The 21,209-nt window shown below is 43.5% G+C and overlaps 1 protein-coding gene across 1 annotated transcript in view; it reads left to right on the top strand.

Annotated features, from left to right (window-relative positions):
- Window positions 1-13,709: 13,709 nt before the first annotated feature.
- The window catches only part of PARD6G (par-6 family cell polarity regulator gamma), a 105,429-nt gene continuing 97,929 nt past the window's right edge, over window positions 13,710-21,209 (top strand). The window contains exon 1 of the mRNA XM_084621319.1: window positions 13,710-14,036. Within this exon, the coding sequence (XP_084477445.1) occupies window positions 13,965-14,036 (72 nt within the window). The 5' untranslated portion in view covers window positions 13,710-13,964. The remainder of the gene's footprint in view (window positions 14,037-21,209) is intronic.

The raw sequence follows: 21,209 nt of genomic DNA, 5'->3' as shown, positions 1-21,209 counted from the left end.
AGCTGCATTTTGAAGTCAAAGTGTGGTTATGCTGATTTCTTCCAGCTGAATATCTGCACCTCAGCCTCTGGGAATGGGAATAAAGTGTGAATTGTGCTGATGCGTCCCCAAACAGCTGTTTTCAGAGTCTCCTTACAGTCTCAGATGAGGCTGTTTGTCCTCCTATCTGGAAGTCCTTGCAAGGATCACTCATGAGGATTTCTGCTGGGGAAGGGTACTTATACTGAGAGAATTCCCTAAAGAGGTAAGGTGATTCTTAGCACATGTCCTTGCCAGTCTGTTGGGTAAGGGAAAATCTGTTTAGTCCCACACAGTGATGGATAAAAATGTCTTCTGTGAATTATTTTGGGGTTTGGTAAGTCTGACAAAATCAAGTGCTTTCCGACAGGTACAGCCACAAACATTGTTTGGCATGTATCAAAACCCTTGCTGAATAAATATATTGACACTCTCTATATAATCAGTGTGTGTATGTCGTTTTTTGGTTGGTTTTGTTTTTGTTTTTTTGTGATTAAGCAGTGGCTAAATCTTTGAATCTACCATGTAACTCCTTACAAGCATCTGTCTTTAGCTTAAAAAAAATAAAATGGCTTAGCTGACTTGTGCCTTAAAAGCAAAAATGTCCAATAGTTCTTTTGAAGAAATATTAATTAATCATCTGGAAATTCATTTTAACAGGTTTTCAGCCTTAGTGTCATATTTTTAAAGAGATTCCAATTAGTGCGCAATTATAAATCAATGTGAAGCAAGGAACAGCGGAGAACTGAGTGCTGTGTATAACATCAATTAACCCCATCAAACCAACTTCAGTATTCTTCCTTTACTAATAAGTGAGGCAGTTAAACACTGTTTTTGTGGAAATACAAGTCAAAACATAAGACAGCTAAAGGTAAAATAGTCTTAATATTTTAAAAATGCACACGGGGAAAGTAATGACAGGAATGATCTTTGCACTTTATTTCAGACAAGTGTCCATTCATTTGTAGAGACACAAGGCAGGTGAGATAATATCTTTTATTGAACCAACTTCTGTTGGTGAAAGAGAAACTTCTGAGCTACACAGAGCTCTTCTTCAAGTCTTCCAAAGCTCTGTGTAAACTTGTCTCTTTCACCAACAGAAGTTGGTCCAATAAAAGATATTATCTTACTCACCTTGTCTCTCATATCGTGGGACCAATACAGCTATAACAACACTGCAAACATTCATTTGTAGTCATCTTTTAAAAAGTTAGCAAACCATTATATTTTTCAATGTCATTCTGGATTCTCCAGCTTTCTGATCAATTTCATCTCAGAGATCTTTCAGCATGGCATAATTGACTCTGCACAGTAGTTGGTGGTCAGACTGGAAGAAGTGGTACTCTCCCAAGCTGGGCTCATGACCCAAGCTCCACCCACATGTGATCACAAAAATTATAGCTGTCACTGATATTAATGAAACATGCATCAAAAGGGAAGAATAAATCCCTTTGTAAGAGCGAGAAGAATCACAGTGAGATGCTATAGACAAGTTATATAATATAGCACCTCATATCGGTTCAATAAATAATTTATGTAAGTGGTTGTACCAAAAAAAAAGAGAGAGAGAGAGAGAGAGAGAGAGATGCATTTAAGCATGTTTCCTAATAATTCCCAATGTATTAATAAATTAGTATTACTCTTTGCATTTCACTAACCAGTAGAAATCTGGTTAGAGTATGCACATTTAATAATTTAGTAACATCTGGAAAAAAGTGATACACTGCTATTATCGGTCTGTATTTTGATGACCAAGACTAACAGAAACCACAGCTCCACTTAGAAGAGGTTCATGAGAAGATAAAGATGTCAATTTTTTGTGCATCTGATAATATTGGATTGATTAGATCACAAAGAAATTGAATTTCCAGCTAGTCAATGTATGGTTATGTACTGTTACTGTAAAACTAGGAGTATTGTGTAGAGAAACAAGCAAAGTACAACTTTTATCTCAATGTAAAAAGAAACCTGGGGTGATTGGCAGAAGCTCCCAGGTCCCTTGAATCTGCTCACTAACTCTGATTATCTTTAAATCAGTTATGTAGCAGTTAATAATATTATTGCATTTTAAAATACTTTGTATGTATATAGGCGCTCAAAGTGCCTTACAAACATTAACTCAGGGCTCAGAAATAGCTGATATGGGCTCAAATGTTATATTGCACTTCTCTGAAGCTACTATCTTGTTCTTCAGAATCTGAGATTTCTTTCTTGTTGGGTTTTTCTTTTAAGTCTCTAGCTGTTATGGCTATGGAGAAAAACCTCAAAAATGTGACTGAAGTATAACTGATGTAGAGAATTCAGAGAGCCTAGAACAATAGCTCTGAAAGGTGTGAACTTCCCTAGTCATCTCAGTGAGGAGTTAACTCAGATGCTCCATGATAGTAAATTTAAATGTTAACAGTGATAGTTGTTTCATCCCTCGTGTAGGAAGGGAGAGGGAATGTCATGGATCTGCACAATTTACTGTAAGTGACATCTCATTTTGGTGCTATAGATGGCTCGTGTTTGGGAGATGCCACTACAGTACTTATTTCCCCCCCAGGCAAGAAGGAGAGAAGGCCAAGGAGCCAACCATGGGTATGTTCAAGCCCCAAAGCCCAGCTGAGGCAAGAGGTAGCACAAACTTATTTTGAATATTTGAACCATCTACTGTGATCTTATTCTGGTGATTCGCGTAGGTGGAGCTTATTTTGTGGGTGGAGCTTGGGAGAATACCACTGCCTTTTTCTCCCCATCTGAGCCCTCCTAATTAAACTTCAGCACCTTTGTAAAGTATGCAAGCATTATCATGTACCCCATTTAACAATTGGGTAATTTGGAGAGAGGGAAATTATCCTGGTGACCAAATCTAGTCTCCATCTGATAATGTTCTAAAATTAGCTACTGGGATCCTGGAGTTTCAGCTGTACATTAATTCTTGTGTTGCTTGCATGTTGTTGCATGTAAATAAATAACCAGCCAAATAACAAGTGAACCTCCCCTGAAGTCAATGTACTTGCGTCCAGTTACACGAGTGGTGTGTTGGGCCCAGTATCTAGTTATATGGAGAGAAATGTCACAGACTTCCCCTTTTGTGAGATACAAGGCAACATACTCACTTTATAACATGGTAGAAATGCAACAGGGTACTTGTGAATTTCTCCTATGCTAATCAGACTAGTTTTATGTGTAAAAGAAAGAAATGTAGCCATAAAATGTATTGCAACTGACATACCTCTACTGCCATGTTCTCTCTAAATAATTTCTCCTTGTGTTCTCATGCATACAAAATTACACTATTAACAAAGCTGTAGAATCTATTCAGAGCTGTAAAGTAATCATGATTTTCATGGATCCTGTATGCAGAGATGTCACTGAATTCAGATTAATTTCCATGTGATGGCACAGTGCCATTCCACCCACAAAGGGGAAAAGGAAGGGCAATACCAAATGTAGGAGCCAAAATTTCTAAAGTTTCCAAAGCCAAAGTCATTGTGTGGGGGGGTGTTGTTTAGTTGAGTCTGAAAAAACGAAGTCCTTCAATAACAGTCCATTTATCTCCAAGGAAATGTTGCAAAGTGTAGTATTACATGTTCAAACCCTTTTTTACTGGTAAACATTGTGGCAAGCTCAGTGGTTCCAAGGCAATTTATAGCAGCTGCAGATCAGGCCCTTCATCTCTCTTTTTTTGTAATTTGGATATTTTACAGGCAAGGAGGTTTTCCTCAAACTTCATCTTCCTGGCAGTGGTGAAGCCTCAGGTTTCCCCATCCCTTATTATGTTAAGACAAAACTCTGCCAAGAATATAAAAGCTCTAAAAGGAGGGGAAGAGATTGGCTCTCTAGAAGCTGGTGATGACATTTCACCAGCAGGGAACAGACAGCAGAAATACCTTGTAGGGTCTAGTCTCCTTTCTTTGTGTGTCTGAAACTCCCATTGATTGATGACATTATTCTGTCTAGTCTCCCTGGAATTCCCCTCTGCAGTTGACTAAGGTGAGACCATAATAATTCCAGCAGGCACACCATTCAATATGCATGCCCAAGTGCAGACACACACACCAAATATTACAAGTTTTCACTGCTTTGTGTGTTATTTAATTTTGCTTTCAACCTACAGAAACTGAAGATGGTCTATCAATATAGCAGCTCCCACAGAATTTGCTGAATTATAGTTTGTAACATTTTAACATTCAAAATGGGAGAAAATAAATCTGATATGCAGTGGATGAAAGTCTATGGGATATTTTCACCTTTCAAAGCATGCCAGGTAACTGTCATTAATATTAACAAGACATTCATCAAGGGGGGAATAAACCCCCTTGCTTGGCCAAGAAGAATCACAATGAGATAGTATAGGCAAGGTAGAGAATGTAACACCTTTTAATGGTTTGATAAATAAATGCTTTAGAGACAGAAGGAAAAGAGAAGTATCTGAACATTTTCTTCCCAAACATACTGCCTTTTTGTATCACAGTGCTGCTTCCATGCCAGGTTTATGGGCAAGATCTTTCTCCCTGGTAAGGTTGATTTGTGCTTGTCTGGTGGGGGAAAGCAGTCAGCTAGAATCCCAGAGCATAGGGGAATCCTTGTGTGGTTTAAGGTTGATATACCCACCCCCTTCCTGGCTACAGCATAGGAAGCATATATGGGGAAAGAGGGTAGAGATAGAGGAGTTAAAGCAAAGGTAACTTAAATATAAGGAAAGAAAGGTTGATGTGAACTATACATTTGAAGGAGAAGTAGGGAAAATAGTTAAGGATCAAAAAGACAGATAAAGATTACTGAGATATGTATAAGAAATTAAAGGAATTTGGAATGCTTGGCAAATAACCAGAAGCCCAAGGAAACAACTAAAGAGATGATTATGTGAATTAACAGTGTTTACTCAAAGACATTCCTGTGGATGAAATATGTTAGTAGGTTGGAGAGGCAATCTGCTGGTGATAACTGTCACTCTTGGTGCATGAGGAATTCAGGATACGTTTGGTTGGCTGGCTTTTGTACGTGGGCATGAATCTACTGCTCATGAAAGCACTGACTAGAGTCTGAAGTCTTCCACCTACACAACAATGCAGTATAGATAATACGCAAGGTGCCCTATGCATGTGTCTCAGCCATGTTCTGGAGACAGAAGATACCTAAAGTGTAATTGAACTTAAAAGAAAACATATATTTTAAGTAGCTCATAAAAAGTGGACTCAATAGAGGTAAAACTAGACTCAGAAAGTAATTTACTAGCTAATGAGTTCTATGTACATATCTGACTTTCTTAGACAGTTTCTATTACTTTGAACTAAAACCATAGTAATATTTTCACACTCTTGTCTTTTAATTATGTGCGTGTTTGTTTTTCCTTGATGAGGAGATAGCCAGATAATGGCAAATCCCTAGATAACTGAGGGCAAGTGATTATGCTCTTCTGCCTCTCATCGCTTTCTCTTGCTCAATAGCTTCCATAGCATCTTGACTGCTTGAGAATCCATGTAGCTATGCTGGTTTCAACACAGCATCAGCAGTCACAGCGCCGCTCAGTGAGCGCTGAAGGGAAACTGCTGCTGTGTGTTGATATTGCCTGCGCAATAGCGTGTTCACACTTCCGGCACTTGCAGCGGTATTTGGAGCGGTGCACTCTGGGCAGCTATCCCACAGAGCACCTCTTCCTCTTCTGCCGCTAAGAGTTGTGGGAAGGCGGAGGGGGTCATGGGGCATCCTGGGCTCTGTCCCAATGCCCTGTGATGCATTGCTTCGCATCCCAGCAATCCCTGTGCTTCCGTCCGCATTTGGTGCCATCTTTCAATGGTTTGTGTACTGCGCTCCCTGCCTCTTCGGGCTGCAGGAATGGATCCCGAACTGTTGACCAATATGCTGCTCACTCTCGCTAACACGTCACGAGGGGCAGTGGAGTTATTCCTTAAACTACAAAGGCAAGAGGAGTGTGACATTGATCTCGCCACACATAGTAGCTACGACATGTGATTGCTTGTGGCATTCACAGAGGTGCTGACCACAGTGGAACGTCACTTTTGGGCTCGGGAAACAAGCACTGTGTGGTGGGATCACATCGTCATGCACGTCTGGGATGACGAGCAGTGGCTGCAGAACTTTCAGATAAGAAAAGCCACATTCATGGGACTGTGTGATGAGCTTGCCTGCCCAGCCCTGCGGCGCAAGGACATGAGAATGAGAGCTGCCCTGCCATTGGAGAAGCATGTGGCGATAGCACTGTAGAAGCTGGCTACCCCAGACTCCTACCGATCGGTCGCTAACCAGTTCAGAGTGGGAAAGTTGACCGTTGGATGCGTGTTGACGGAAGTGTGCAGGGCCATTAATTGCATCCTACTCCAAGAGACCGTGACACTGGGCAACGTGCTTGACATTATGGATGACTGCACAAATAGGCTTCCCTAACTGCGGAGAGGCAATAGATGGCATGCATATTCCAATTCTAGCACCAGACCACCTAGCCACCGAGTACATAAAATGGAAGGGGTATTTCTCTATCGTTCTCCAGGTGCTTGTGGATCACCATGGGCATTTCATGGACATTAACACAGGCAGGTCCAGAAATGTGCATGACACACGCATCTTTAGGAACACTGGCCTGTTCAGGAAGCTGCAAGCAGGGACTTTCATCCTGGACCAGAAGATCACTGTAGGGGAAGTCAAAATGCCCATTGTGATCCTGGGAGACCCTGCCTACCCCTTAATGTCATGGCTCATGAAGCCATACATGGAGCAAGTTGACAGCAGCAAGGAGCGGTTCAACAACAGGCTGAGCAAGTGCAGAGTGTGACTGTTGAGTACCCACTGGCACTGCTTATATGGGAGGCTGGACCTGGCCAATGACAATATTCCTATGCTTATAGCCGAGTGCTGTATGCTCCATAATATTTGTGAAGGGAAGGGTGAAAGCTTCACTCAGGGCTGAACCGCTGAGGCTCAGCGCCGGGAGGCTGAATTTGAACAGCCAGAGACCAGGGCTATTAGAGGGGCTCAGCACAGGGCCATAAGGATAAGAGATGCCTTGAGGTAGCAATTTGAAACTGAAAGCCACTAATATTTGTTGCTATGCTCAGGAGTGCAGTGCTTGTAATGTTAGGAGGTGATTGTGATTGGTGCAGACGATGCACTATGAAGGTGTAAAAGAATTGACCATTGCTTTGCAGGCCTCTGATTGCTTTCAAACCAACACAATTCTTTTATTAAAAAACAATAATGAGAGGAGAGAGACAAACAAAAAAACACATCAGCACTGAGGGGGATGGGGGAAGGGAGGGTCCCAGGAGGAGGTGGTTAAAGATTTGTGTATGTCCAGGTATCCTATCCAACCTTCTCCTTTGAGTACAGTGCAGTGGCGGGTACTGTACTTCAGCAGGGCTAAACTGCAGAGGGAGGGGTATTGAGTGCAGTGGGTACTGGGAGTTCTCAGGGCAGGACTGTGACGGGGCAGGAGTGGAATGCAGCAGGTACAGACTGGAGCCAGGAGGTTAATAGGAGTGTGTTGGCGGTGTCTGGGGGGCACATGGGAAAGAGTTTTGCAACTTCGGCTGCAGGAGAGGGCGGGCGCAGAGCTGCTTGGTTTGAAGAGCTAGTATCACCTGGAGCGTGTCCGCTTGGCACTCCATAACATCTAAGAGCCACTCCATGGCTTTGTTCTGGTGTGCCGTGTTCTCCTTTCGGTCCCTCTTCTCGCTGTCCCACCACTCCTTCAAGTCTTGTTTTTTGGCTGCGCAGTGCATCATGACCTCATGCAGAAAGTCCTCTTTAGTTCTTCGTGGCCACTTTCTAATTCTGTGCAGCCATTCAGCTGGCGATAACAAAGAGAGAGGCTGGGCTCCTAGGGTCATATCTGTGAAGCCAAAATGCCTCATTTTACAAAATGTGTGTTTGCAACACACAGACCACTGATTTAAAACATAGCCACTATTCACATACCTGTCACTAACTGGCTGACCCCAGGCAAGCACACATGAGCCACAAGACCCCCAAAATGGTGAGTAACCACAGGGACAGGGGAAATCAGTGTTCCAGAACCATACTGTACACTGGGGATGTGGCTCTTGGGGAGAGCCAGCACTGTAGAAGGGGCCTTATAATCATTCCTGTCCCTACATTTTCCACAGGCTGTATTCATTATGGAAGCTATCTCTCTGCTGAGGGTGAGCAGGGAATCAAGGGAGGGTCTTCTCCGAGACAGTGACTTCGGCCCTGGCCCTTATGCGGCTCGCCTGTGTGCAGCAGTGGTCCTCCCCACTCCCCAAGTGACAGCAGAGTGGCACAGGAAAGTTACCCTTAAAGGGGCAAGAAACAAAGCAACTCTGCCAAAGAACCTGTGGCAGCGGATTGTCCAGTAACTCCATGAGAGTTTCTTGAAGATCTCTGAGGCAGATCCCCGTAATGTGAGGGAGTCAATCGACAGCCTGTTCCACCGCTCAGACTAGGCATGTGGTGGTACCTGCGTCACACAGACAGAAGCCTGCTTTCTGCAACCCTCCTGACCCCAACAACTCACTTCAGCGATTCCCAAAATCAAAGCTACTTACCAGGGGCCTCCTCTCCAGTTTGCCAACCTCCGACAGCTGTGACTGGCTAGCCCCCTCCAGGGTAGAGAAGGACTCCTGGCTGCATGCATCTCTGACCTCCAAGTCATCCTCTGCCTCTGAGTCCCCCTCCCCCTCCACATCCTCATCCAAGATTTCCTCCTCCTGACTCGGTCCACTCTCGACTGGCACGCAAACCACCGAAGTATCCACAGGGGACTTTGCAGTGGAGATGGGGTCGCTGCTGAGTATCGCGTCCAGCTCTTTGCAGAACCGGCAGCTCGTGGGTGCTTCCCGCGCCTTGTGGTAGGCATTCTGCAGCTCCTTCACTTTGACCCTGCACTGCAGTGTGTCCCAGTCATGGCCCCTTTCTGTCATGCATCGTGAAATCTGTCTGTAGGTATCATAATTCCTATGGCTGGAGCGCAGCTGGGACTGGACAGCCTCCTCTACCCCAAATGCCGATGAGGTCCAGCAGCTCGGCATTGCTCCAAGCGGGGGATCACCTGGTGCGTGGAGCAGGCATGGCCACCTGGAAAGATCACCATCACCGAGCAAACAGGAAGGGGACTTTCAAAATTCCCAAGGAATTTACGGGGTGGGGATGACAGTTGGTCACCTGAGGGCAGGGCAGTAGAGTTTCTAACCAATGACCAGAGAGGTGAGAACAGGCATTGGGGGACACCTCCCGGAGGCCAGTCGCAGTGCTGTAATCGACCAGGGTCTCTACACTGGCACTGTGGTGCTGTAGCCCCGGTGCAGAGAGCTCTACGCAATTGAGAAGTAGTGCTATCATCGGGCCACAAATAACTCCCTCTCAGATTTGTCCTGGCTGTATGCTTTCTCACCTTACATGTAAGATGTAGAGAACTACTTTCAACTGAGACTGATAGCCCAGTTCCTACTGCCTTGATCAGGAGTTTCCTTTTTGTGGCCTACATGGTAATGTTGCAGCCTTGGGAATACAATGGACTAGTTTTGAGCCTCATCTTATGTATGTGCAGGATGCACCCAAAGTGAAAACATGGCTCCACTGAAATCTATGGGAAACCTCCCCTTGACTTCAATAAAGTCAGGATTTCATCCCCCATGAGCTGCCTGACTAGACTAGACACTGATAATTGATTAAATGCGTTCTAATGTGTCTGGCTATTAGCTGACAGATATGACTTTATATAGTCAAGGTGGTAGGCAGCAGTTATTAAAGGAGGGGGAGCCCCTTTTTCTCCAGATATTAAACCACTACCCAATGTGAATCCAGCTGTATGATTGTTGTGGAATCCTTAAACATCTATTTTGAATGCCGAAACAGACCAGAATAATTTTACAGATACCCAAGGCATTGATGGAAATGCTCCTAATCTTAGCAACTGACCCATCTCATTCAAGGTATAAAAGTGAAGCTCTTTTAAAGAAAAAAAAAGGGGGTGGGGAAGGGGGAAATCTTGTGTTCATGAAAAGGTTTCATTTTTTCAAACCACCATTGGTTTATTTGTTACAGTTAAACTTGCACTTCCAATACAGTAAAACACCAATACATTTAGTAAATGTTAGTTTCATGCATTTTTCCAGTAAAAATGAATGAAGGCTCTTGTTTCATTAATTTCAATTAATTTCATTAATCTGTGTTGTCTCATTCCCTTCTTGCCCCTAAAATTCTGGAAGAAAGACACAGGGCAAGGCAGTGGAAAATCAGACTCTTTAGAAAGTCACTTATACCTGTGTAAAGTAAATGCAAAATAGGTGTAAAATGTTCAGATCTGGTGATTTATTACACTCACTTTACACAGGTGTAAATAACTGTAATGGTGCAAGACAGTGAAGAATCAGGTCCACAGTTAGTAATTTTCAGAATATGTTTTTTTTTACCCTCAGGTGCCTTTCCTCATATTGACATTTTTTGGTAGGACTTTGGAGGAGAAACACCATCCTGGATCTTCAAAATGCTGTCTATTGCACAACACTTTTTGAGTAAAAAGAGACATTCCATTCTTACCGATTTTATGTTTCCATCAATGTAGATTGAATGAACAAGTTCTAAGCGATTTCTTAGACTGTAAATTTGTTGGGGAAGGGACTGTCCTTTGACCTACATTTGTGCAGTGCCTCACACAATGGGGTCCTGGCAGTGATGAGCTGCCAAAATCTTAACAACTGGTTCCCTCCTCACCCCACGAGTGGGTCGTTGCCCACCTCTGCCCCCCGGGACTCCTGCCCCATCCAACCCCCCACGTTCCTTGATGCCCCCCCAGGACCCCTGACCCATCCCCCCCCCGTCCCCTGAATGCCCCCAGAACCGGGCAGGAGGGTCTCGTGGGCCACTGCAGTGGGTGCCCACCCCACCCCTAAGAGCCAGAGGGACCTGCCGGGGGTGAGGTGGGGAGCTCCCAGGAAGCATCTGGCAGGTCCCTCTGGCTCCTAGGGGTGGGGGATCGTAGCTAGGGGGGGAGCAGGGGGAGCGGCTGCTCCCACCACTGATCACATCAAAAGTGGTGCCTTAGGCTGGAGCACCCACAGGGAAAATTTGGTGGGTGCAGAGCACCCACCGGCAGCTCCTCGCCCCACCCCACCCCCAGCCCCAGCTCACCTCACCTCACCTCCGCCTCCTCCCCTGAATGCGCCTCCCCGCTCTGCTTCTCCGCACCCGCCCCCCCCCGGCCAGCTTTCCGCGAATCAGCTGTTCAGTGGGAAGCCTGGGAGGGCTGAGAAGCAGGCAGCTGCTGCCCACTCAGGCCGAGGGTTGCGGAGGCGAGCTGGGGCGGGGAGCTGGGGCGGGCAGACGGCCCTCCTCTTGACCCCTGGGCCCAGCTCACTTCCGCCTCCCTGGGCCTGAGTGCAAAGCCGCCACTGCTTCTCAGCCCGCCCCAGCTTCCTGCATGAACAGCGGAGAAGCAGCGCAGGGCGGCGCATTCAGGGGCGGAGGTGGAGGAGGAGCGGAGGTGAGCTGGGGCCAGGGGTGGGGCGGGGAGCTGCTGGTGGGTGCTCTGCACCCACCAAATTTTCCCCTTGGGTGCTCCAGGGCTGGAGCACCCGTGGAGTCGCCGCCTAAGGCGCCAGTTTTGGCCAGTTAAATTTAGAAGCCCTTTTAGAACCGGTTGTCCCTCGCGGAGCAACCGGTTCTAAAAGGGCTTCTAAATTTAACAACCGGTTCTAGCGAACCATTGTGAACCGGCTCCAGCTCATCACTGGGTCCTGGTCCATGACTGCGGGTTCCTGGGTGCTATTGTAATACACATAATTATGATAATTAGCAATAACTGGTGACAAGAGAGGGAGAGAGACCAATAAGCACTGATTTGCAGGAGGAAGTGAGGGAAATTTTCCCATCTAAACTTTCTGTTCTCAGACTCTAAATCATGATAATCATCATAATCTTACATTTATATAGAAATGTTTTACCTCAAAAGATCCCAATGCACTTTGCAAACACTAGCTCTGAACCTGCAAAGAGTTCCTTGTGGTCCACCCCTGCACATCCACAGAACACCTTGTAGGATCAGGGCCTTATATTTCAATGGATATGTTCACACACCCTGCAAAAGCATTCAGGCTTGGACTGGAGCTCTGGCTCTGAAGCCTAAGATGGGGGTGCATGAACCCCTCAAGACCAAGTCTGTTGACCTGGACTCTGAGATTGACACTGCCGTGGGCTGCTACTTGCTGTGTAGACATACCCTATGACTCTACAAGGGTGCAAAAGTCCTGTCAAGATGTACAAGTGTGCTTAACTTTATGCACTGTGCGTAGTTCAATTGAAGACACTGGGAATGCTCACATAGTGTGTAAAGTTAAACATGTGCACAAATCTTTACAGGACTCAGGCCTAAAATACTATGAGAGAGAGAGAGAGAGAGAAAAGAAATTGCTTTCTTTTCAAGTTTGTTTACTTTACAGAGTTGCCAGCATTTTGTGTATGGTCTTTTTAACGATTTCCCCTGTAAAATCAGTCAGTTTATCTTTTTTCTGTGGGTTTTTCATGCAATGGGATAGAAAAATATTTAAACTAAGAAAATTCTACTGACTCTACTGCCTGGAGTGATTTTTAATATTAAGGAAAATTATCATTACTTTCCTATTATTTTTAAAGTGTTGCCAAATCTTGTGATTTTTATCACAATTTTCATATTTGGTGTTTTCTTTAACGGGCCAGTTCCTTGAGTTATGTGACAGGTTTCAGAGTAGCAGCCATGTTAGTCTGTATCCGCAAAAAGAAAAGGAGTTCTTGTGGCACCTTAGAGCCTAACAAATTTATTTGAGCCTAAGCTTTTGTGAGGTACATTCCACTGAATGCATCCGATGAAGTGAGCTGTAGCTCACGAAAGCTTAGGCTCAAATATATTTCTTAGTCTCTAAGGTGCCACAAGTACTCCTTTTCTTTTTGAGTTATGTGATAAGACTATCAACTTTCATTTTAAAATCAAGTACATTTTTAAGCCTCATGGTTGCAAAGAAAAGCTTGAAAACATGAACCCTACAGGCTCCAAAACTAGAAGGTAATTTAAAAAAAATCCCAGTCATAATTTTTGAGCACTTGTGCCCCAACCCTGCAAACACTTTACACAAGTGCTTAACTTTACTATTGTGAGTAGTTATATTGAATTTCAATCGAAATCAGTTGAAATATTCATGGTAGTAATATTAAGCACATGCATAAATGTTTGCAGGATCAAAACCTTAGGACTGGCAATATTATTGATGATAGTTATTATAGTCTCGGGCTGGCAACTAGATATTGTACCGGGGCTGCTAAACTTTCATGGCAATTGTACCTGTTAGTAGTTTGCCTTATCATTTGTAAATACATTACACAGATATGGGTTTGCACCACAGCGATCAGATTTGTATCCATATTTCTCCAAATTTGTGGGAGAGGGAGAAGAGGAGGCAATATCTGGCCATCCGCGTTTTGGTTTGTATCCTTCTCTAATACGCGGACTCCGTAATTACTTCTGTCCGCAGCTCCCACTCTTTTGTGCGACTTCCTCTAACTAACTAGGGATTTCAGTAGCAAATCACAGCCCAGAAAGCACACCCTCTGGAGCGGGAGGAGCTTTTCTCTCCTGGAAATGAAAGCGGCGAGGAGGGACGGAGGAAGGTTCGGCCAGAGGCGGGGTCTAGTACGTCCCGCCTCCTCTCATTGAGTCACGGAGGCGTTGCGAGCCCTGCTGGAGGAGCGATTGTTACAAACAGAAGCCCGGAGAGCGAGCTGGGCGGGCGCTCTGATTCGAGCGTTGGGACAAAGTAAAAGAACCTCCGGCGCCTGAACGTTCCAAAGAAAGATACATTCCAGGGTCGGAGCAGCGGCGACAACACGCAGCCCGGGGGAAACTTTCCCACAGTCGGAGGCAGCGGATCCTGCAGCCCTTGTTGAGCGAGGGCGAAGAGGAGGAGGAAGGGGGGGATAAACTGGGGACCGAGAAGATGAATCGGAGTTTTAATAAATCTCAGACTCTGCGGTATTTCGATTGCAGCGCGGTGGAAGTGAAGAGTAAGGTAAGGAGACTGCGGCAGGACACAATCTGGAAGCAGCCTGGTGCTTTCCTCCCCCGCCGGATTATTTTGCAAATGAATGGATACCCCCCCCTTCCCCCTCTTTGCAATTGAGCATATTTTCTAAGTTGCAGCAAAGGATAGGTAGCAACTCTTTGAAAGGCTGAGCTGCGTTCGGTATGTAGCTGCGATCACATGGCTCAGACTCTCTAGCTCTCGTATTTTTTTTCCGTCTGGATTGAGCTGGAAATGTAGGGAAATTCACATTCCCCCCCCCCCCCCAATCCCTGTGCCCACAGTGAGCAAGGGGGCTCACACAGCAGCTTGTCTGGAGATCTAGGGCACTTGCCATGAGGAGGACTTCGCCAGGCAAGTTTGCGGCCACTGTAAACTCTTTATTTTGGGTTGCACATTTCTGGCTCGCTGTGAGTCAGTAACTGCACCCCCCTCCCCCAGCTGCGATGGGCTGTTTATACAAAAGCCGAGGTTTTTAACAGGGTGAAAAGCCCGTTAGTTCAATCAGTCTCGGCTTAATCCCGAAGGGACGTGGGGGTGGTGCTGCAGTTTGAAAACCCACTTGGTTTAAACGTGATCTTTCGTTGCTTCGGTTTGAATCAAGAAAGAGCACAACGTTTGGAAGGTTGTGGTTCGTTTGTTTTAGGAAAAAACGATCCATTGTCTCGCTTTATAGACCTGTTCGGAAGTTGGTAAATGTAGCTGTGAAAAGAGGAAAACCCCTCCCCGTCTTTCTCTGCCCCACCCCCCATATGAATTAAATCTGAATTCAGTCCTACCTCCCCCTTTAGCTTCGGAACGGCTAATACGCTTTTGGTCTCCTTTACAGATCTCAGCCTGAGTCAGTGCTGTAATGTTTGATGCACGTCTTCAACTCTGTGATCCTGTTTAAACTTGTTTGGGTTTTTGTAATCATCTGATTATCTAGTGAATTTTTTTCTCTTTGTTGGGGGGAAGGCTCAGCTCCTAAGGATCCTGCTAAAAAAGTACTTTGTCTGGTGATCCTTCTTTCACAAAGATGAGACCCTGGCTAAGTGCATCCTGATCTGTTGCACTTTGTGTGTGTACCTGTGTTAGCTTGATGGCTTTCTGAAGAGTCCCCTAGGGAATATTGAACTTGAGCGTCCTGCTTTGAGCAGGGGGTTGGACTAGATGATCTCCTGAGGTCCCTTCCAACCCTGATATTCTATGATTCTATGATTCTATGAGCAAGCCTGACTGTCTTGCTTTAGGACCAAGCCTGACTAGTGATAGGGCATGTGTTTGTAATGAGACATAAATTACATACATCTTAAGTATACGCTTGAGAGAACTGAGGCGGAATTCCAAATGCTTCCGGTTCCCAACTAATAGTAGTAAATTACTGTAACAGCCAAATAAATAAAATAAAAAATTCCATTGAAATAATTTAATAAGTTTCTGTCTTGTGCATGATGCCAAATACACTTCCATTGAACGCCTAGTGGTAGCTCAGAACCTTTAGACTAGCAAACAGGGCCACAGTACTGAGAGTAAGAAAACGGGCTTCTATTCCCAGCTCTCCCACTGACATGCTATGTGACTTTGGATAAGTCGCAATCTGTACCTCAATTTCACCATCTGTAAAATGGGGATAATATGTGTACACCATTATAAATCACTTTGAGATCTATGGATTCTATAAATGCTAAATATTATTGTTAGAGAATGAATTGTCAATTAGACCATAGCATACAAAATTAGAATGTTGCAAAGCAGCCATGTCAAAGCTTGAGTTGAATATCCAGCTTTTAAAATCCTGTTTTCAAGTGTCGGTAACTTTCTCAAACAATCCTTTTGGGTTGAAATGCCTACCATTTAGTCTCAGCAAGAAGAGGAGAATTTGTTTCTGTTCAAAACTTGATCAAAATCCAGCCAGGCCCTTTTGAGTGGAAAAATGTTTTGTACTTGTTCAATATTTATTTTTTAAAGCTCTAGCTGTCTGATTTTAAAAGTTCATACCATGTGACTCGTCCTCAGTGACTAGTCACAATGCAAGTCTGAAAAAAAAAATACAAGGAATAAAATGAGTGCCTTGTAAAACTTCATGCAGCATTCCAGATTCACTGAAAAACCATGTAAATAGGTTAAGATGATGATAAACCTGGTTATGTGTCCTGGTCTCCATCTACCACAGTTGTTAATGGGACAGTTTGATTCAATTCAGACAGCACATACCTCTGCCCTTGAGAAAGTACAAAATGTGTAATGGGTTGAGCTGAGAAGCTGTCTTAATTTCTGGGGTATTTATGATTGGAGGTGTCCTCTCAAATGCAGGTTTAGAACCCTTTATTTTCTACCCTCCAACCTGTATGGTGGGAGTAGAAAGGTGTCATCAGGCTTGAAAAACTTTTTTGTCTATCTCCTTACCCCCCCCCCCGCAGCCTATTTCCAGGTGTGCTTGCTGTGAAAGCATAATGCATTCAGAAGTGCTCTGCGTACCCCCAAGAAACCCTCCAGACCCAGTTAGATGAATGCTTGCTTACCAAGTCCTACATACAGTGCACTTGACCCACATTTTCAGCCTTCTGCTGTTAAACACATGTCTAACATCTGCAGATTGGCCAAGTTAATACTCCCATTCTCCATTTTAGTATGCAGTAAGCTAGTTTTCTATGTTTGTTTCCTTTGGTGGTTGGTTTTTTTTTTTTTTTTTTTTAAATCTCACTACTAGTAAGCACCTGACAGCTTCTTTCTCAGCTGCAGAAACCCTCCAGATGTATCCCATCAGCCCACCTAACACTTGCATGTGTGATTTAATGATTGTAGATTTCTGGAGGGGGGGTAGATATAGTGAGAATATTTGTGGGGAGGAGGGGTTTTCTGGAAGGGCTTTAAAGGCTTTGGGGTAAGGTGTGTGTGTGTGTGGGGTGTCTCACTACTGATGTCAAGAGGTTATTTTTAAGCCAAGGAAATGAAATGCAGAAAACCACATTACTTCATTCTTAAGGTAGACTCTTTAAATGTTACACAAACCTGAAAAAAAACCCACCCCCCCTAATATATATACACATCCATCAGTGGTCCAAAATACTACACATGCAGTGCATCTGGGTTAATGTTATGATGGATACCTTAATTCTTGAATTTCCTAACTTTTGTGTGTTTAAATTTTCAGCCTTAATGTTACATTAGCCTAACTGTTATCCATTGTTTGTAGTAAAACTGAGTGTTAATTATGTAGCAAGTTCTTGTGATTAGTTTATGTAGGGAGATCACTGTTGAAACAAAAAGAAAAGGAGTACTTGTGGCACCTTAGAGACTAACCAGTTTATTTGAGCATAAGCTTTTGTGAGCTACAAATATGAAATACGATGAAGTGAGCTGTAGCTCATGATAGCTTATGCTCAAATAAATTTGTTAGTCTCTAAGGTGCCACATGTCCTCCTTTTCTTTTTGCGAATACAGACTAACACGGCTGCTACTCTGAAACTGTTGAAACAAGTTTCTCTTAAATACTTTACAGAGCTCTTAGGTATATTAGAAGGGGGTAGCTAATTCTGATACTTCAGGGGTTGATCAGCCAGGGTCAAGAAGAAACTGTTTCCCAACATATAATATTGCACACCAGGCAAGGTACATTATATTTATGCAGACTTTTCTATCTTTCAGTGAATCATCTATGATCCACAGTTGTTGGAGATGGGATACCAGGCTAGGTTGGTTTGTCCTGGTATGACAATTCCTCTGACCTGACTGGAAATGCTAGCTACTAGCTACTCTCCAGTTTGGCTGGACTCTTATTGCTAAAAAAGACAAGTTAAATACCATCTAGTCAGTGCAACTGTTCCTGGCAGCTGTGCGGTGCCAGCCTTTTAAATATTTAGAATCTAGTCACCTTTATTTTGTAAGCATGAAGCTTGTCAAAACATGTCTGAGAACTAGAAAGTTGAGTATGAGAACTCCTGTTTTCTTAGCTATCTTCTAATGATATGGCTTGTCAAAGAGAGCGAGTCAGGTGCATAAGGTACAGTGTCTTAAACTAGAGTGTGTAATTGGTTTGGGATCCAGGAGTTCCCAGTGGCAGATCGTGGAAGGGTGGAATCTGTTAATGGAGAAGGTAAGCAGAAGGGAGGTGCCTTTGTGTAAGTTCCTGAAACCATTTTCTTTGGCTTTTACTGACCAAGATGTGCAAGAGCTCCAAAAAAATTGCCATGGAACACCTGACAACTTTAATTATGCTTCCTCTGGACCCATCCCCTATTATCCTGAAGCAGATAATCATCTGTTTACGTAAACACCCAGCAATCTAGTATATTGCAACCTTTATGATTCAGATTTAGTCCTGATTGAAAACTAAGGGCAGAATTGCTCCAGACTAGTTAAGACTCATCTAAACCTGAATCTGGATTTAAGTTTAACTCTAAAGGAAGGATCTCAAACCCTGGAGAAAGTTGCTTATTTCCGTGGTTGCCCTCTGAGGAAACAAACAATCTTGACCCCCAGCTTGACATCCTTCATATCCCCAGAGAGCAAGTGGTCTGATTCTCAGACACTATTCCTGCCTTATCAGTATCAGAAATGAGTGATATTAAAAAAATAGACCCATGTGTCTTCTCAGTGTTGGCGACCTCTAAGCTTCATGGAAAATTTAAGTGGTCAGATTTTCAGCTGGTGTAACTCATTTTAGCTCCTTTGACTTCAGTGGGCACTATGCTGACTTACGCCATCTGAGAATCTGGCCCTAGAGCATTTTTCAACATCTGCCACTTGATTCCCTGAATATTTAATATCCTATGTTTGTCCATGGGGAATATTCAAAGCTATAGATTCTCTGGTTAAAAGCCCTTAACAAAATGAATGATGTTGTGAATGCGGAGAAGTACTCATAAAACAAGTCAGAACTGATTTCCTAGTGCAAGTGGTTTGCCATAGTGTGGTGATCTGATGTCTTTTCAAAGGCTAAATAAGGCAAAACAACAAGCAAGCTGTCTTTATACACTCTCATTCTCAGATGAGTTTGATTTTCTGAAATCTTTAATAGTTCTGCCTGAGTTCTCTCTTCCTTATCCCCCTCCACCTCTCCCAAAAAAAAAACAAACTAATAGGGGCTTTATATCCTGTTGTTGGATGGGATACTGGGGGAAGGGGAACCTGTTAATATCTTTCCCTAGATAGATATGGAAGTATGAATTAATTTTTGAGTCTTTTTGTTCTTGTATGGTTTTCTCTAAAGGATTAAAAACCAAAATACCCACAGCCTATTGAGGCAGATAGTATCTGCATCTGTAGCTCAAGATAAACTTCTGAGCTCCAGGGTTAGGCAGGATTTTCAAATTCATAATCGGTAGTAATCTTGCCAGATCATAACTACTATTCCTTTCTGCATCTAACATTCTATATCCACTACTCTGTCAGGTTGGTGGCAAGCGGAATATCTTTTCCCCTTTTGAAGACGCTGTCTCAGATTACTGGCTTCTGGAAACAATTCTAAAAGGACTGTGCCCCCCCCCCCAACTTCTTCCCCAACCTCTTCCCTAAGCTTTTAAAAACTCCAGCTTGCTGGTAGGTCCCATCTTAGAAAATAAACATACATCTTACTCTTAATGCATTTCCTCTCCATTCAGATTTTAAAATCCCTCCTATTATCTTATTCTTGTGTGAAACCCTGTGCATAGCTATGGTGCTCTAGAAACAAAAGAAACTTTTGGAGAGAAATCCGTACATCTGCGATGAGATATTCATTCACCATTACCACTTAAAGGGTGAAAACTGAAGACTTCTTAAAATAAGAGTTTTTTTCAAAACCGAATCAGAAAATTATTTTGGGATCTTTTTCAAACGCGGACCTAAATGGAAGGATACGTATGGAGAACACAAGTGTCCATTTCTTTTCCATCTAGCAGGACATTCTGGAATATTGTAAGTTTTTTTTTTTTTTTTAAAGTCTGTAATAACCTGGAGGAAGTTACTTGACTTTTCCACGGTATGCATCCGATGAAGTGAGCTGTGGCTCACGAAAGCTCATGCTCAAATAAATTGGTTAGTCTCCAAGGTGCCACAAGTACTCCTTTTCTTTTTGCGAATACAGACTAACAGGGCTGTTACTCTGAAACCTGTTACTTGACTCAGTTGTCACTCCTTGAAGGTTCTGGTTTTAAGATTTCTAATACGTTAAGTTTGTCTCTTGCCAAATTCTGTTTAAAAGGGGCAGAAACTTGTATCGTCCTCACACTCCAAGGCTATGGCTACACTAGAGAGCTTACAGCTGCACAGACGCAGCTGCGCTGCTGTAAACTCTCTAGTGTAGCCGCTCTAAGCGTTGGCTTAATTAATGAGTGGCTGTAGCTATGTCGGTGGGAGAAGCTCTCCTGCTGACATAGCACTCTCCACACTAGCGTTTAAGTTGGCATAAGTTGTGTCTCTCTGGGGGGTGGCTAATTCACACCCCTGAGCAACATAATTTATATCAATTTTAAATTGTAGTGTAGCCATAGCCTTACCTTATTTCCTCTTGACTAAAGGTACAAGCAGAAAAGTAACTGGAGAAGGGTCTTCAATCTTTCTAGAGTGGATATAGATCCACTTTGTGTGTTTTTTGAAGTGACTAAAAGAAAAACCTCTTCAGGAGATGCTTAATTTCTTATTTTCTGATAAGAGGATTTGGCATATTTTAAAATTATGGTTAGGGATGTGATAACACCCCCTTGCAAACAGCACCGCAGTCAGGCATGTCATGTGCAATGACAAGTTACTAACAATATGTCACTTTTCCTCAATGTTCTGTTTTGTGAAGTTGATTGACCTTTTTATTAAAAACCAATACTGACTAACATCCTGCTACGATAAACAGTCACACTTATTACAGGCAACTGTAAAATTTAAATATAAATAGAACGACTGTGTTTATTACTGTTATATCTACTATTCCACTTCATCCAAATCCAATATTCAGTTACTCAGTGTTCTATTAAATGTAGTAGTCAGATTTTTAATATGCTTCTAAGATTGACATTCTGATATGTCCAGTGCACAAAAAATAAAGCTCAGATAGAGTCAGGCCTTCCAATACAGAGCACAGCTCTTTAGAAACAGTGCTCTTCTCCTGCCCAATGAACACCGTGGATTAAAGAGCATGTTTTGGATCTCTGACACGTGCAGAAGTCAAATCGTCCTCCAGCAATTCTGCCCTATTAAAAACAA

This window comes from Lepidochelys olivacea, assembly GCF_965140295.1.
Source record: "Lepidochelys olivacea isolate rLepOli2 genome assembly, chromosome: 2".
Lineage (NCBI taxonomy): Eukaryota > Metazoa > Chordata > Testudines > Cheloniidae > Lepidochelys > Lepidochelys olivacea.
The sequence above is the reverse complement of the archived record's forward strand: the minus strand, read 5'-3'. Positions and strand labels throughout refer to the sequence as shown.